Genomic DNA, 18,304 nt, shown 5'->3' with positions numbered 1-18,304 from the left:
CAGTGATGACATATTTAGGGCATCAGTTATTAACAAAATGTTTTCCTTTTATGCAGGTTGTTTTATTTAAATATTAATTATATTTATTTTTAGTCACAGTTTTGGAAGGCCCCTCTCAGGTCATTGATATAAAATATCATTTTATGTTTTGTTGCCTTTGCTAATTTTGTTACCTTAACTCAATGATTAAAAAATCTCCATTCTAGAGGTTAGATTCTCCCTCTGATGGTTTTTGATGTGGGTCTATGTAAGGAGATCTTTAACCATGTGAGGTATATCACTGTCCAAAAAAAATCTGCTACTGTATTAGGTTTAGTGAGTGGTTTTGAAGCTGACCTTTGGTTTGCAGATTGACAGTACTTTCCTTAATTCAACCTTGAAAAACAATGAATGGGAATTTTTGGATATTTTTACAACAAAGTTCATATACTGGGAAAAGATCTGGAATGATGGTCATAGCAAAGTATTCACTGTTTTCTTTTATGTTATGTGAGTTAATACAAAATGAGATAAATCTATTTTTATAATAATAGTGAGCACTTCTATAGAACATTTTCAAGGCATCTTACACATATTATCTCATTTGATTTCTACAACAGTTCTGGGAGGTAGATGCTCTTATTATCCCCATTTCAGAGATGAGGAAACTGAAGTTAAAATGACTTGCCCAATGTCATACAGCCTTTATATATGAGGGGCTGGATTTGAGCTCAGGGCTTCCTGATTCCAAGCCCAGCACTGTGGCCACTCTGCTACCTAATCTTTTGTAATGGTTTAAATTCACTGTCTTGATAATTGTTTCTAATGAGAGCTACTGCCTTATTTTTTGCTACTTTCTGAAATAAACTGCTATGGTTAAAGTGGAAAATAAAACTATGAACATATGTGAATATCAGGAAAATCACCTTAATGAGGAAGGGAAGACAGAGAAGGAGGTGGTTTTTCCAGCCCCTTCCCAACCCTCATTAATCTGGAAGCATGGTTAAATTATTCAGGTTCTGAGTTAGGAGTATTAGAGGTTTCCTTCAGAAGTCTAGGAGTCATTGTACCAAGAAATTCACTATAAGTGCATTTCCTAAAAGGAATAGCAACAAAAAAGCTGTGCCCCAATCACTGCTTAATTCTTGCTTCAGATCCCTGAGAGGATCTACATATTGCTGGTAACTAGTTTTCAAGTCTTGTTTCATATGCATCCAAGTAAAATAAACTTAGAGCAAAACTTGACTGATTTTTTCAAAAAAAGTAAATTATAACTGCAAAATTGAGACTCTAGGCATTCACTAATCATTATAAAAAAGGCCAAAATACTTTGGCTGAAAAAAAAAAAGTTCCTCCAGTTTTTAATTCTTTCTTACTGAAGTTAAAGAGAGGTATATTTTTCCAGCCCTTCCAGTTATATGTAGCTTACTGTAGCTTCAAGGAAAGATGAAAAAAAAAGTTTCTTTTGATCTTTGAGGACATTTTAACAATAGGTTTAATATTTCCTAACTAGTTAATAAACACATATTTATTAAGATGTTAATTGTCATCCACACTCATGTAAATCCCAACATCTTAGCACATGTGCAGTTCTGTGCACCATTTTCTATTTCCTCTGTTTGCCTCAGTTTCCTCAGCTGTAAAATGGGGATCATCTACCTCACTGGATTATGAGAATCAAATGAGATAACATCTGTAAAGTGCTTAGCACAGTACCTGGTATATAGTAGGTGTTTAATAAATGCTTGTTTCCTTCTTTCTTTCCTTCTCTTCTCCAATGCTTCTTGAAGCATATTAGCAGTGTAGTCATCTTATTATAATTTTATATCTTTTTCAGTCAATGGAACTGTCAGTAGGGTTTAAACATGAAGTCTTCCCCTCATCCTTTTCATGATATGGAGTTGCTCACTAAGGCATAGTCTTGAATTGCCTAACACAGTCAGGTCTAGAACTTAACTTTTCCAACATCACTTAGTTTAATAGACACAGGTCTGGTTGTCAAGTCAGTAGTCTGGACTTTCCATTCTAATCATAACACTGTATGAACTTGAACAAATCACCACAATGTCTTCATGATTAAGGTGGACATAAAAATAATACCTTCACTCCTTACCTCAAGGTTTTCTTCATCTTAATTCAATTCAATAAACATATTTTGAGTGGCTAAACTACAAGAACTGTTCTGGTTACTGAGGCTACAATGATAGAACTGTAAATAAGCTTTTTTTTATATTTTACTATACAAATTATATGTAATAATTTTCAACATATGTTTTCTGAAATTATAAGATCCAAATTGTCATCCTCCCTTTCCTCCTTCCCCTCTCCCTGAAATGATAATCAATTTAATCCAGGTTATACATGTATGATCATGTAAAACATATTTCATTATTGATCATTGTTGTGAGAGAATAGTCATGTAAAATTAAAACACAAAAATAAAAACATAAAACAAAATAAAGTAAAAAAATACTATGCTTCAACCTGCATTCAGACTCCATCAGTTCTATCTCTGGTGATGGATAGTATTTTTCTTATATCTATTAGAATTGTCATGGATCCTTATTTTGCTGAGAATAACTAATTCTTGTATAGCTGATTATTATACAATATTGCTGTTACTGTGTACAATGTTCTCTTAGTTCTGCTTACTTCACTGTGCATCTTTTCATGTAAGTCTTGCTGTTTTTAACTGAAATCATCCGGCTCATCATTTCTTATAGCACAATAGTATTTCATCACAATCATATGCCACAATTTGTTTAGTCATTCCCCAATTGATGGACATCCTGTCAATTTCTAATTCTTTGCTACCACAAAAAGAACTACTAGAAATATTTTTGTACAAATAAGTCCTTTCCCCTTTTTTCTTGATCTCTTTAGGACACAGATATAGTAGTGATATTATTGGATCAGAGGATACACAGTTGTGTATCCCTTTGAGCATAGTTGAAGACAGAACTATACATAATACCTGTCCTCAAAAAGCTTGCATTCTGCTGGAGAGAATGAGATAAGAGTGTTTTGAAAACCTTAAGGAACTATATAGAATTTGGAAACTTTATTTCTATGCCTCTACCAGGGATCTAATCTATACCTAAAGATAAGTGTGCACACAATATTGAAAGCCCTCCCATTCCTTCCTAGTTGAGCTATTTATGAAACCTTTAATCATCTTTTCCAATACACTTGAATGATCAGGTTTTGCCAGTAAGGATTAATGTGTTATATCTCAGAATAGTATTTTTTTTTTCAGTTTTAATAAACATGCTTAGTTTTCTACTACCCTTAGTTTCTCCCACATTTATTTTGAGAAGAAATTATAATAAGGTCTATTCTGTTTTCAGGTACTCTTCAGCTTTCAAATGTGGAAATTCAGAACTTTGGGTCTTTGCTGTATCCATCTATTGAATTCAATAATGTATCTCTGGGATCCTGGATGATCTCTTCTTCTGTGCATCAGAGCTGTGGAGGGGGTATTCGTGTTTCATCCAGCAAAAGTATCTTCTTGCATGATAACATTTTGTTTGACACTACTGGTCATGGCATTGATCTAGAGGGTCAAAACCACTCTCTTATCAAGAATCTCATTGTTTTGACCAAGCAGCCACAAAGAGCAATGGACTGGGTAACAGGAATCAAAGTGAACCAGGTAAATGATGCCAACCTCATTGGGAATGCTGTAGCAGGATCAGAGAGGATTGGCTTCCACATCAAAGGTCATGACTGTTCAATGGCTGAAAATCCTTGGGTTGGCAACGTAGTTCATTCAAGCCTTCATGGACTCCATGTGTACAAGGGAGATGGGCTATACAACTGTACTAAAATCTCAGGGTTCCTTTCTTACAAGAACTTTGATTATGGGGCCATGTTCCATGTGGAAAACAACTTAGAGATAAATAACATGACCCTGGTGGACAATGTTGTTGGTCTTCTTCCATTAGTATACGCATCCTTTCCTGAACAATGTTCCCTTGAGAAGAAACAGATAGTTCTCAGAAATTCAATCATCGTGGCCACTAGTTCTTCTTTTGACTGCATAGAAGACAGAATTAAACCTCTTTCTGCTGACTTCACATCCAGGGATCGACCCCCAAGTAATCCCAGAGGGGGTCGGGTTGGTATATTGTGGCCTGGATTCACTGCTGAACCAAACCAATGGCCTCAAGATGCATGGCACAAAGTGAAGAATTATCCTTCTGTCTCAGGGATCATGAGGCTTGAAGGTTAGTTGATGATGTGGGTTCACTTCAGCCACTTGGCACAAACATTTTGGGTTCACTGGGTTCCACCTCCTTAAATAACTTGTACAGGCATGGTCTGGTATAATACAATCTAATCAGTAGCTTGCCTCAAGCCTCCTGCCAAGATGTTAGTTTGCATAAATAGTGACAAAGTTCTAATGTCCAATGCTTTTATTCTTTCCAAGCTGGGTTCATAAGTGTTTTCTCATTTATGCTTCACAGCAACAACTCTGAGAGATAGTTTGGGCAAATAGTGACCTCCATTTTACAAATGAAGACACAATGTTATCAACTTAACTGACTTGCCTAAGGTCAGAAAGACAGTTGCTGTTGGGGCTAGGTCTACAATCCAGGTCACTTGACTCCTACTTCTTTGTTTTTTGTCTTAGTCTAATGGGTAGATTTTTTTTTTTAACTTCTGACTCACTCAGAAAGTATTTAATTTCTCTCTTGCTCCATTTGCCCATCTGTAAAATAAATGAGTCATGTCTTTGAAGAAAATGATTGCCACATGAGAATAAAGAACATTATTTCTATTTTTGAAAGTAGTAAGAGGCACATTGTAATACTCTGATTGCTCCTTCTTATTCTAAGTTTAGTGCTAGAAACAGCTTTTGTTTCAGTAAGTTAAGATTGTGGCAACCTACTAGAATTAATGGGAAGCAAAGTGAAATCTAGGTAATTATTGTGATTTTAGGAAAGGGAAAAAGAAGGTTATACAAAAAAGCATATAAATAAAATGAATATTTTAACAAAGTAGAGAAAGGTAAGGGAGGATAAGGGGAAGGGTTTGCATCTGACTTATCCCAGTTATTAAACCCACTATCTAACTACCCTAAACTTAATACCTAAGTTTCCTAAAGGTAAATCCAACAAGGAACCAGATTTCTCACACACAGAGAGTCCTTGGTCGGTCAGGTACAGGAATCCAGTTGAGTCCTCAGATGTCCCAGGAAAGAGAGGTTCCTCCACGTTTCCACTCTATCCACCAGAGGGTATGGAGAATTTCCTCTCACCCTTATTTGATGGTATTCAAAGAGGCTGCTTGCAAGCTGTCCAGGAGGGTCCAGGAGAGATCAAATCTTCAAGTTTCAGGCTTCACTTTCAGCTCCAGACAGACTGTTGGAAACCTGTTCCTTTCAACAGCTTAGAATCTTGACCCAGTGGCTCTTGAAATCCAGGCCTGTCAATCATGCCCTTGCTACTTTTACCTTCTTTTGCTACAGTCCCCCTTTTGCACAAAGCCTAAATTGTGTTTAAAACACTATTTTGGCATTTGTACACTAACTAACTTACTTATGTGTTACTTCAATTAAAATATCTACTCAAAATAACAAACAACCTATACTCAACTATCTTAAGATATCTAATACTATCCTATTCTAGGGATTTTTTCAAGGAACAGAACAAAAGGGAATTGAATAATGAACAATTACAAATTGCAAACACAGATCAAACTTATACAAAAGCACAACAAGCAAATAACATCAAGATCAAAAGATAAACGCAATTTTCATGCAAAACATTAAACTAATAAATACCCTGTTGTGAACTAATACAAAACATTCTACTACTATTGTAATACATTAAAAGCAAACTTAGAGAAACATTTTTGAAAATTACAATGAACACAAAATTGCATAAGTTTTACAAAGAAAATAAACCAAAACATTAAACTCACTCATGCAAAATACATGTAACAATAGATTAAATTATTTATAAGTGATCTATTTATATAATTTTACATATATACATATAACACACATACACAAATACATGGATGTTATACACATACACACATACACTTCATATTTACACATGTGATATATGTGTTACATATATACATACACTATAGTACAATTAATTTTACAATCCTATTATATGCACTATTTACATATGTATTTAGTTTTGATATGTGATGTTATGTTATTTGTGTTATGTAATGTATGTTGTAATGCATTTTTAATGTAAATTAGTATCTTACCTTCTGTTATCTACTTTAATTCTATTTAAATCCTTATCTTCAAAATTCTCCTCTACTTATATTACTATACTAAACTAAGTATCTATTTTTTATTAGTAACTAATTTATAGCTAATTATAACATTGTGAGTACCCTAGCTATACATTGTTTTACTCATTCAACTAATGAATCAATGTAACTTAATCTTGTTTATGTAGTTGTGTTTATGTTTGTTATTTTGTTATTTTTGCTATGTTATATTGTTTTGCTAGTGTTATGTCAGCATTGCTGTTATGTTAGTGTTATGTTACTGTTGCATATAATATACTTACCACTATTTCAGATTTTCCTTTACTTCTCATTTCATTTTGATTGAAGATTCCTTCCTCTCCAACTCCATGTAGTAAATATATTTATGTTTGTGTGAATATGTTATGTTGTTTTGTGTTATAATATATTACCCAAATTTTAATCCATTAGTCAATTAATTACTTGATCCACTTCATTATAAAGTCCTTTAAAGTCTTTGTTCTAAATATTTATAAGTCCTTATAGTCTTTTAACAATATCCATTAATTTCATTAATCCTCCTTTTGATCTGCATTGTCCTCTTCCATCCAGATGTCCTCTCCCACTGGAATGGTCCTCTCCTTACTGATCTTTCTGACTGCAGACTCAATTTGACTGATGATTCTAAGCTTCCACAATTTATTCTTCTTCAACGAATTGTACATTTTCATTATTAATATCGTGTGCTAATTTGATATGTGAACAATAATACCATGAAAACTTTTACTGAAGATGGAGAAACTGACACAATTATGTAAGGACCTACACAACTCCCTTGTGTTGCTGATGTTTTAGCAAAAATTTTCACATATACCACATCTCCTGGTTTGAAATTATGTAGAGAATAACCCAATGCACCAGCTTGGATCAATATTCCCATATAATGTAATTCTTTAAGATGTTGTAAAGCACTTAAGTATGAAGCGAGGTGACAATCTCCTCCTAAGAGAGCCTATAATGGAGCATGTCCAAAGAGCATTTCATAGGATGATATATGTAAATTTTCTCCTCGTCTTATACATAGGTAAAACAAAGCTATGGGAAGAATATCTGACCATTTTAGATGAGTTTAAGCACAGAATCTCCCCACTATAGTCTTGACTTCCATATTTACACTCTCCACTTGACCTGAACTTTGTGGGGGTTAATGAACATGATATTTGGGTGTTATTCCTAGATTCTCATAGTATTTTTCAGATATCTTAGGTGAAATGAGATCCCTTATCAGAGTCTATGGTAAGTGGTACTTGAAATCTAGGAATACTTTCCTTAATCAACAATTTTACCACAAAGCTAGCTGTTTTTGTATTTGATGGAAAAACTTCAGGCCATTAGTTAATCTATCCACTTTTACCAGACAAAACTTGTATCTTTCAGCTTTTGGCATGCTGATGTAATCAATTTGCAGACTCTCAAATGGACAATATGCTACAGGTCTACCACCTAAACCTTTCTGTCTGAATGCACCTTGGTTGAATTTTTGGCAAACAGAACAATTTGTACAGATCTTATTTGCTACAGTACTTATTCCAGGAGCTACCCATTGCCTCTTTACAGAGACAACTACAGCTTGAGTACCAAATGACCTTTTGTGTGGATGGCTTGACACAAATAGGTATATAAGTCTTTTAGTAACAGCAGTTTTCCAGTGTCTGCAACCCATATTCCATGTTCTTTCCTTGTTCCAAATTTCTCCTTCCACTTCTGAATTTCTGAGTCTATATAAGCTTTTTCTAGATCATCAGATTCAATAATTGACAAATTCATTACATTCACTAGAGCATTTCTGGCAGCAAATTTTGCAGTGATATCAGCTCTCTGATTTCCTTTAGAGACTGAATCTTTGCCATAAGTATGACTTCTACAATGGATCACCTCTAGCTGTTTAGGTTTTTGGTTAGCATCCAACAACTCAATATTATTTCTGCATGAGCAATTGGTTTTCCTGATACAGTAATAAAACCTCATTGTTTCCAGTGTAGCATGACATATAGAAAATACACGAGAGTCTGTATAAACATTTGCACTTTTACCCTAAGCTAGAAGACATGCTTGCTTCAAAGTGACCAACTCTGCCCCTTGAGCACTGAGGTTACTAGGTAATGAACCATACCACATTGTCTTAAATTCTGTGACAACTGTAGCATCTGTACATCTAATTCCATTACACAAGTGTGAAGAACCATTAGTGAATAACATCAAGTCTGAATTTTCAATAGGAGTGTCTTTTTAAATCCATCCTAGGCATATCTACTAGATCTACTTCTTCTACACACTCATGTAATGGTTCACCGTTCTTTGGTAAATCAGGAAGAAGTGTAGCTGGATTTAATACACTACACTTCCTCAACTGGATATTCTCACTACCCAGGAGTATAATTTCATACTTAGATATTTGTTGATCTGAATATGCTCGAATATGAAATTTCCTCATTAGTACTTCTATTTGATGTGAACAATATACAATCAATGGACATCCCAAAACTAAATCTGCTGACTTCTGGACTAACACAGCTGCAGCTGCTACACCCCTTAGACAAGGAACTGTATCAGCAGCTATTGAATCAAGCTGACAACTATAATAACCAATTGAATGATAACTTTGTCTTACAGTCTGTGTCAGTACACCAGAAGCAATACCCTTAGTTTCAATTACAAACAGTTGGAATGGTTTTGTGTAGTCTAGGATACCCAAAGTAGGAGCAGATAAAATGGCTTCTTTAAGCTTACTTGAGACTTGCAGACATTCAAGTTTTATTTTCAGAGGTTCTAGTTCTGTATTCCTGGTTAAATCTGTTAGATACTTTGTTAATTCACTATACCCAGGTATCCATTGCCTGCAGAAACCAGTTGTTCCAAGAACAGCTCTGAGTTGCTTTTTAGTCTTAGGTGCACTCAGTTTCTATATGTCTGCTATTCTTTTCTGTGTGATACTTCTGGTACCCTCTGATAACACAAATCCAAAATATTGAACTTGAGGCAAAACCCACTGTAACTTTGCCTTGGAGATTTTATGCCCACATTTGTACAATTCTATCAAAAGAATCTTGCTGTCTCTGAGACACACTTCGGCATTTGGGGATGCAAGGAGAATATCATCTACAAAATGCACTATTTTATTGTCCTTGAATATTATGATTTTTAGATCTCTATTTAAAATTTGTGAAAATTGGCTCAGTGAATCAGTAAACCCTTGTGGAAGTTTTTCCCATGTAAAAGCAAATATCTTTTGAGAATCCTTGTGAATTGGTATCAAGAAAAAACACTGAGCATAAATCTACCACAGTGAAATATCTTGCCTGACTTGGAATGGAAGAAATCAGAACAGCTAGACTTGCTATAATAGGGTGTGTCTTTACCACATAATCATTTACTTCTCTTAAATCCTGTATGAATCTATATACCACTTTTCCATTTTGATCTAGCTTTGGCTTTTTGATTGGAAATATAGTTGTATTGTATTCTGAGAAGCAAGTTATTATGATCCCTTGTTGGATATGGAATTCAATGATTGGTCTGATACCCTCTATGGCTTCTTTTGTTAAGGGATATTGAGGTACACAAGTAACTGGTCCTTCCTTAGTCCTCACCCTTACAGGAATAGCTGATTTCAATAAACCTACTTCTGTGGAAAACTTTGACCATAAACCTTCAGGGATATCCTCAAGTATTGGATAGATTGAATTCAAGACATCCTCTATATTAATTAAATCTAAGAACAGCAATGGAAAAGCTTTCAGAGATTCTTCTAGTAGATGTAATGATAAATCAACAGTATCAATACATTGGATTGTTGCCCATAATGTACATAATAAATCTCTACCTAAAAGAGTTTGGCATACAAAGAAATGCATGCTCCACAGATAAAGGACCTAAAGTAATAATTTTAGGTTGTAATTTAGCTACTCTCTCTGGTTTACCAGTAGCTTCTATAACTTCCATTGTACCAATGGCTCTACAATTCTTAGGAAGGCTTTGCAAAACTGATTTACTGGTTCCAGTGTCAACCAGAAGATTATAAATATGATCACCTATAGTAACAGATACATATGGTTCTGTACTGTTTGGAGGTTGAAAAGTTTCCAATACTGGTGGAAGCACAGTAAAATAAGTACAAAGCTCAGTCATTTCCTGTCCATCCAAGTTCACATCTGCTTGAACTACATGATATTCCCAGGATTTTACATCTTTAACTCCATCATCAGCTTTATCACTCCTCCCTTTGGTCCTTATACTCTACCTTGGTATCATTGGTTCTCATATACAATTACATTATCATTATCTAGTTTACATTCTTCACTATTTTCCATTAATTTACAATCATTAGAATTTTCTTCTAATTTTACACTACAATTTCCCCCTACAATTATTAACACGAATTACATTATCCTTTGATTCAATCAATTCATCTATATCTTCATTAATCTTATTACCATCACACTCATTCTCATTTACTCTCAATTCCTTATCCTTTGATTAAGTACAGAAGAACACTGGAAAACTTTCATAAGGAACAAGCTCCTTTGCCTTGATCACCCTTAACAACCTCAATATATTGAGGCCTTGGTCCAGACTTAACCCAGTCCTGCATTATGGTCTGATGGTACTTGAACTCCCTGACAGCAGCCATTCTGACATCCATTTTCATTATTTCTTCTTGAGTAATTATTATTACAGCCATTATTGTTATTATTCCAGTTATTATTGTTGTTCCAATTATTTTACCTATTAAATCCTCCATACTTGTTCCATTGTCTGGAAAACTGACCTCTGTGTCTACATTCCTTTTGTAAAATAACCCATTCAGTTGCAGAGGAAACAATATTGGGGACCTGATCTTCTATCCCTAAGCTTATAATAATTATTATTAGGTTTCCTAGATGTTAATGCAGTCACTGCCTTAACCTCTTTAATCTCACTTTCTTTAGCTTTTCCTTTGGCTTCCTTTAATTTTCTTTTAAGATCTTCTATCATTGAATCTCTCTCCTCATATTTATCCTCACCATCTATGCTTAAGTATGTAGCCTTTCTTCTAATATCTTCCAGTTCCATCTCCTCCCAATCAGGATAATTGTTTTTAAAGAATAAAATTTATCTTAGGTATAGCATTTTTCACAAAGATCCTTTTTATATGTGCTACTGACCCCTCTTCAAGAACATCCATGTTCAGGTATGTCTTGGCAGCTTCAGTGATTCAGTCAAGGAATGTTGGTGTTTCAGTGGCTTTTTGTTTTATCCCTTCAAATTTTGACCATGCATTTGTTCTCTTTCTCTTAGTGTGTCTACCCATAACCTCTAGAATTGCCTGCCTAGCTTCCTTTATCCTGTCATGCTGGACTTTGTTGTTCATATCAGTGTCATAATAATTTTCTGGCCATGGTGTTAACAAGGGATCCTGTCTACTTTCCTCTATGAACTTATTTCTTTCCCTTTTTGTTAAAAGCTCTTTCATTAACAGGGCAAAATCATTATAATCAGGGTCAAATAGATCAATAGCTCTCCTCATTTTTTTAATTGCCTTATTAGGTTTGTCGACAAAGTCAGGTGTTCTCTTTTTTATAGATTCCAAGTCCTCAGGTGTAAACCTCTTATGGGTTTTTACCTGTAATATATCATCCCTTGAAACTACTGGGAGATCTCTTAATGGGAATAAAGTAACCATCCCTTCAGCCTCTTCCTTCCATAATCTATTTAAATTTCCAGTTGTACCATTGTTGTCTTTTGCCCCACAACTATATTCAGTATTCATATATCTTTTATCTTTCATATACAATTCCATCTGGTCCAGTTGTTGCTTCATGAGTGTAACCATTTGTTTAAGCTCAGAATCCTTAGTTAACCAAACCATTGTAGCTTTAAACCAGTCACCCTAACAAATAACACCACTCTACACTTATACACAACATACAGACAAATACATAGTATGGGGATATGGGACAAGACAGTCTGCACAGTAATTGAAATATAGTGTTTCATCCACTTATAGTTCAGAACCAGATAACATATATTAGGGAAAAAATGAATATAATAGATGGGATATGCAGAACACATTCCCACAATACAACCAAAAGATCTATTAACATGTCCCCAGACATGCTTAGCATTCATTGTTTACAGTGTATATACAATTGAATTTGTGTTGTTATACTCCACTGTGATCACCTTATTTATGTACAAGGAAAATGAAAAAAATTCCAAAAAAATCTAATATGGCCACTTAGACCATGTGGCAGAAGGCTGTTTAAACTTTAAATTTTCTCTCCCAGCTCAGTTAGAGTCTCAGAGTTCCTCTGCCTCTCCCACACCCCTGTGGAGTGTTCCACTTTCTGAGTATTAGATGGAATCTACTGGCCTGTAACTGACTCTTGACTCTCTATTTTTTTCTATATAAAATCTATATTTCTAAGTCCTAAACCTACCTGAGCTCAGCCAATTATTATTGTGATTTTAGGAAAGGGAAAAAGAAGGGTATACAAAAGGGAAGAATCATATATAAATAAAATGAATTTATTAACAAAGAAGGGAAAGGTAAGGGAGGATAAGGGGAAGGGTTTGCATCTGACTTATCCCAGTTATTAAACCCACTATCTAACTACCCTAAACTAAATACCTAAGTTTACTAAAGGTAAATCCAACAAGGAACCAGATTTCTCACACACAGGGAGTCCTTGGTCGGTCAGGTACAGGAATCCAGCTGAGTCCTCAGATGTCCCAGGAAAGAGAGGTTCCTCCACATTTCCACTCTATCCACCAGAGGGTATGGAGAATTTCCTCTCCCCCTTATTTGATGGTATTCAAAGAGGCTGCTTGCAAGCTGTCCAGGAGGGTCCAGGAGAGATCAAATCTTCAAGTTTCAGGCTTCACTTTCAGCTCCAGACAGACTGTTGGAAACCTGTTCCTTTCAACAGCTTAGAATCTTGACCCAGTGGCTCTTGAAATCCAGGCCTGTCAATCATGCTCTTGCTGCTTTTACCTTTCCTTTCTACAGTAGATAGAGAGTGGGATATGGAATAAGAAAGATCTGAATTTCAATCTTATCTCAGATTATCTCTCTATGACCCAGGACAAGTCACTTAATCCATCTCAGCCTTAGTTTCCCCATTGTTAGAAGCATCAAAATCATGTTTTTAAAGTACTTTGAATATAAATGCTAGATGTTATCATCATCAGTATTATCATATCAGCTTCATCATTTGCTTTTACTTCATAAAAGAAGTCTAATAAAGTTAAGTGACTAAGTTCATAACTAGCAAAGCCAAGATTTGAATCTAGGTATTCTGACTCTAATACTTTAGAGGTTTATATTCAGGAATGCTGAACCATTCAACAGTTAAAAAACAAAACAAAACACCACAATCACAGAACACTGGATTGGTTCTCCTATGGTTGATGGTTCTTGTGTAGTCAACATCTTATTTATCTATTTTAGGAGTCACCTTTTCTGATTTTGTGAAGAGCTGCTACAGCAATGACTTGGATGTCTGCATTCTACCCAATCCTGATAGCCCTGGCATCATTCCCCCAATCATGGCAGAGAGGACAAAGATGCTCAAGGTTAAAGATCAGAACAAGTTCTACTTCTCTTTGCCTTGGCTCAGGTACTACATTCAGCTTGTTCAAGTACAGTGATAATCATCCAATCATATTTGAATAGCACCAGGCACATCTCTAAAGCACTGAATATTTCAGAAGTAATACAATTACTTGACTATGTTTTTCCATTTTAGGAACTCAATTAGTTTGGATCCCTTAGCCTCCCTCTTGGACTTAGAGTGGTTGTGTAGTCCCCATGCCACCTCCTCCTGGAGTAATCTTCATTACCAAATAACTCTATATAGATGAGTATTTGCAAAACTATAAAGAAATGTTCTGATTATCTCTTATGACACTAATCACCAGAATTTAGTTCAAATCAAAGATTTCAGTCCAAACATCCAACAACAGATCATCTTCTTCCATCAGCTATATTAACTAGATAACTCCTTAGATACAACCATGTGGCCATTTCTTTTAGTTATCCATCACTTTAGCTATTTTCAGAATGGCTTAAAAATTGTCATAGCATATTGCCCTTTAGAGAAAAATAAGCTGTTGTCAATCTGAACTACCATTATTTGGGCATGATCATTAGGTGGATACAAGGCTGTTGACCTGTTCCTTCAAAGAATTTTTAATTAAAGTGTGACTTAGACAGATATTGAAATACTATATTCCTCTAAATGTCTAGTTCTTGTCTCCATGCACTAGCTCTAATAGTTTCCTGCATGAATATTAAGAAGCAATGGTGTGGAAGATAGAGAACTTGCTTTAGATTCAGGAAATCCTATGTTCATATTCAATATTTAGCCTCTATTAGCTGTGTGATCCTAGGCAAATCAGTTAACTCCCAAATGTTTTAGGGGAATTTATGACTTGAGGTTTAAGGGCAGAAATCTGATTTAGATTGGTAGAGAAAATTTTCCCACTGATTGTTCACTTTACCAATGAAAATAGAAGTTCAGACAAGAAAAACTATAGAAAAGTAGAGGAGAAAAGATGAGAGAAGAAAAAGAGGAAGAGAGGAAAAAAGAGAAGAAAGCAGAGGAGAGAAGAGAGTGGAGGGGAAGGGAGAGGAGGAAAGGAGAAAGGGGAGAAGAAAAGAGGAGAGAAGAAAAGAAAAGAAAAGAGAGGAGGAGAGGAGAGGAGAGGAGAGGAGAGGAGAGGAGAGGAGAGGAGAGGAGAGGAGAGGAGAAGAGAGAGGAGTAAGGGGAGGAGAGAACCCCATTGAGACTTTTGCTTGGTGATGTCAATTAAGAATTTAAAATTTGGGAAAGATATTTCCCTTTTCATTTCCTTTCATCTAAAAGTAGAAAAGAAAAAGAATCACAGGGAAAGTGTTCTAACTAGGAAAAACAAAATAAAACAGAATCATAGGGAAAATGTCCTTCCAACTAGGAAATCAATGTCCTTTTGGCTATTATGAACCATTTTAAATTCTTGAAGATATCTAGAAGCACAAGTGAAAATTGCATATTTATACTATTTTGACACTCTTTTTCAACTTTCCCCCTATTCCCCAAGTTTATCCTGACTACTGTGTTTAGGTGAAAGGCATCTTGGTATAGTAAATAGAAGGCTGTCCTCAAAACCATAAAGACCTGGATTCAAGTCCTCTCACCTCTGATACGTCATAGCTGTACGCCCCTGGGCATATCAATACACTTTTCAGTGATCTAATCTACTTGTTAATACTATAGGTGGAGGAGTAGGTACCCTCTTCGGTTGGTAGATAGAGTTCCCATATCTGAGAATTCCCTGTATCAATGATGCCATGAATGCAGTTTCTTTCTTATTTCCTATTCAATGTTCTGTAAACATTAATAATTTGTTATAATATTTTTTCAGTATAATGATAATGAATATTTATTGGCTAACCCGAGATACTGTAACAGCCAGAAATACCTTCAGAATCATGAAAATGTCATTATTGTTCTATGACTTTTAATGCAAGTGTTCTTAATCTGCTTTGTTTCATGGACCTCTTGTCAATATTGAGAAGCCTTACCTCAGAATCATGTTTTTTAGATACAAAAAATAAGTAAATAAAAACACAAGATTACATGGGAAATTAATTATATCAAACATTTCTCTGAGTTTTTTTTTACAATTCACAGACCCAATGTTGAGAATATCTTCCTTTAGTGTTAATTATTATATCCTAATTGTTAATATTTGGCCATTCAAATAAACATATGAACTTTTGACCAGAATAGATGAAGATTGACCTCCTTCCTTGATTAAGACAGAAAACATAAAGTTTAGAATATTTTCTAAAGTTAAATTAACTTCTGTATTCGTAACAAATATGCTATCCTGATTTTCCCCAAAATAACAATATTAATATGAGATTTCTGCTATTCATTTCATTAAAAGGCACATTTTCTTCTTGTCTACTACTATAGGAAAGAAACAGGGAAAATAGTCTGTCCTGAATTGGACTGTGAAAGTCCAATGAAGTATCTCTTCAAAGACCTAGATGGCAGTGTCCTGGATCTGCCACCACCAATTTCTGTTTTTCCAAAATCCAAGTCAGAATGGGTTGGATCCTGCTTCAACACAGGTCAGTTGCATCTTGAGACAAACCCAACACATTACTATGGACAGAATGAAAAGTTAGTTATCTGAAGTGAACAAAACTAAACTGATTTAAACTAAAAAATAAAATAAAATAAAACTTGAGGAAAGAATTAAGATTAGACTTTGCCATTTCACTTACAAATTATACTGCCTACCAGACAAATACTCTATAGGCATAAGAGGAAATGTAAAGTAGCATAAGAGCCACAGACAATTTTGTTATTTCTTGTTATTCTTTATTCCAGGTTTAATAAATATATTTAGATATAATGTTAAATAGTTATTTATGGAGAATAGAGATATAAATAAACCACATTCCTGCATCTGCTTTGCCACTGATTAAAGGCAAGGTCCCTACCTGCATATTTTATCTCTTGTCTCTTTGAATAGTGAAACAAGGCCTTTGTTCAGTTTTTCTTGCTTCTACATTTGGGTAACACACCATTTTTCAAAATATTAAATTCTCTTTATTTTCTTATATAGAACAAAAAATAGAGTTCTTGTCCCAGGGGAAAATTTAGATGAGCCGGATGAGATGGGGAGGATGTTGGGGGAAAAGGGAGCTTTGGTTGATGGTATGGAGTAGGTGAGAGGAGGGCAATCATAAAGAAGGAAAGGTTTTCTGAGAAGTGTCATTAGTCAGAGGATCACAAAAGGGAGGAAGCAACTCACATGTCAATACCCTGGGGCAAAGCCCAGTTTACCAGTCTGATCTCATATAAAATAATTTTCTCATGTGCTTTATTTCTATGGAATGAAAACATGAAAAATATTGTCACCAGTTCCAGATCCATTCACCAAAGGTCACTGCTATCTCTTTACTCATGCTCATATATCATACAAGGGATCAGTGTTTGAAATTTTACAATGAGCCTTGGTGCCCTTTTATTACAGCTCCTAAACTCCTCTTCTCTTGTCTCTCTGTTTTTAAACCCTTATCTTCTACCTTAGCATTGATAGTAAGTATCTGTTCCAAGGCAGAAGAGCAGGAAAGGCTAGGCATTTGGGGTTAAGTGACTTGCCCTAGGTCACAGAGGTAGAAAGTGGCTAAGGTAATATTTGAACCCAGAACTTCCTTTCTCCACACCTGGTTCTCTATCCACTGAACCGCCTACCTGCTCCCCTCTTTTCTATCATAACTATCATTTGTTTTCATTAATTAGCTACTTGGCAAATGGTTTTTAAGAATCCACTATGTATATGTAGCACTAGGCACTCAATGAGTTACTCAGAGGATCTAAAGATTGATATGATGTCTCTGCTCACATTTGAATAGGATTTCAAGATTTGTTTTATTTTAACATTTATTTATTTTATATACTTATTTATAACAATCTTGGGATGAAATATAATGCCTAGAACTAGCAGATACTTAATGATTGATTGTTGACTGATGGATAATTTGCCTTATTTTACAAATGAGCAAGCTAGGGCTTAGAGGTGAAGGGTATTGCCCAAGGTCATATAGTTCATGCTAGAATTTGACCCAAGACTTCTCTTGACTTCAAGTGCAATAATCTAAACCATATAAAGAACAATAACATGAGACAGCACATAAAAACCATATAAGACAGGTACACGTCCTTTGAATGTTAAGAAGATGTCAAGATTACTTTCTGCTTGGAGGATCCAGAAAGGCTTCATGAATTGTAGATGACATTTGAAATGGACTATCAAGGCTGGATAGGATTTCAAAGGCAAAAATTGGTGTGTTGATGTGTATGTGTATATGTGTTTGCACATATATTTTTTAAAATATCAAACATAAGAACTTTAACATTTTAAACAAATTTATTAATAGAGAAATGATATGGCCAATGGAAAGAGTGCTGGTCCTTGAAACAGAAGGCTGTTCAAATACTACTTCTATCTGTAGGATCTTGGATAAGTCCTCAACCTTTCTAAACTACTGAGTTTCTTTATCTGTAAAATG

The 18,304-nt window shown here is 35.0% G+C and overlaps 1 protein-coding gene across 2 annotated transcripts in view; it reads left to right on the top strand.

Moving 5' to 3' along the window:
* PKHD1 (PKHD1 ciliary IPT domain containing fibrocystin/polyductin) overlaps nt 1-18,304 on the top strand; it is a 770,507-nt gene that overhangs the window by 578,297 nt on the left and 173,906 nt on the right. For both annotated transcript variants that reach the window (XM_007484081.2, XM_016431130.2), the window contains exons 58-60: nt 3,327-4,205; nt 13,685-13,853; nt 16,197-16,354. In XM_007484081.2, the coding sequence (XP_007484143.2) occupies nt 3,327-4,205; nt 13,685-13,853; nt 16,197-16,354 (1,206 nt within the window). The remainder of the gene's footprint in view (nt 1-3,326; nt 4,206-13,684; nt 13,854-16,196; nt 16,355-18,304) is intronic.

Source organism: Monodelphis domestica, chromosome 2, assembly GCF_027887165.1.
Source record: "Monodelphis domestica isolate mMonDom1 chromosome 2, mMonDom1.pri, whole genome shotgun sequence".
Lineage (NCBI taxonomy): Eukaryota > Metazoa > Chordata > Mammalia > Didelphimorphia > Didelphidae > Monodelphis > Monodelphis domestica.
Note: the sequence above shows the minus strand (reverse complement) of the source record. Positions and strands in the feature narration are given on the sequence as shown.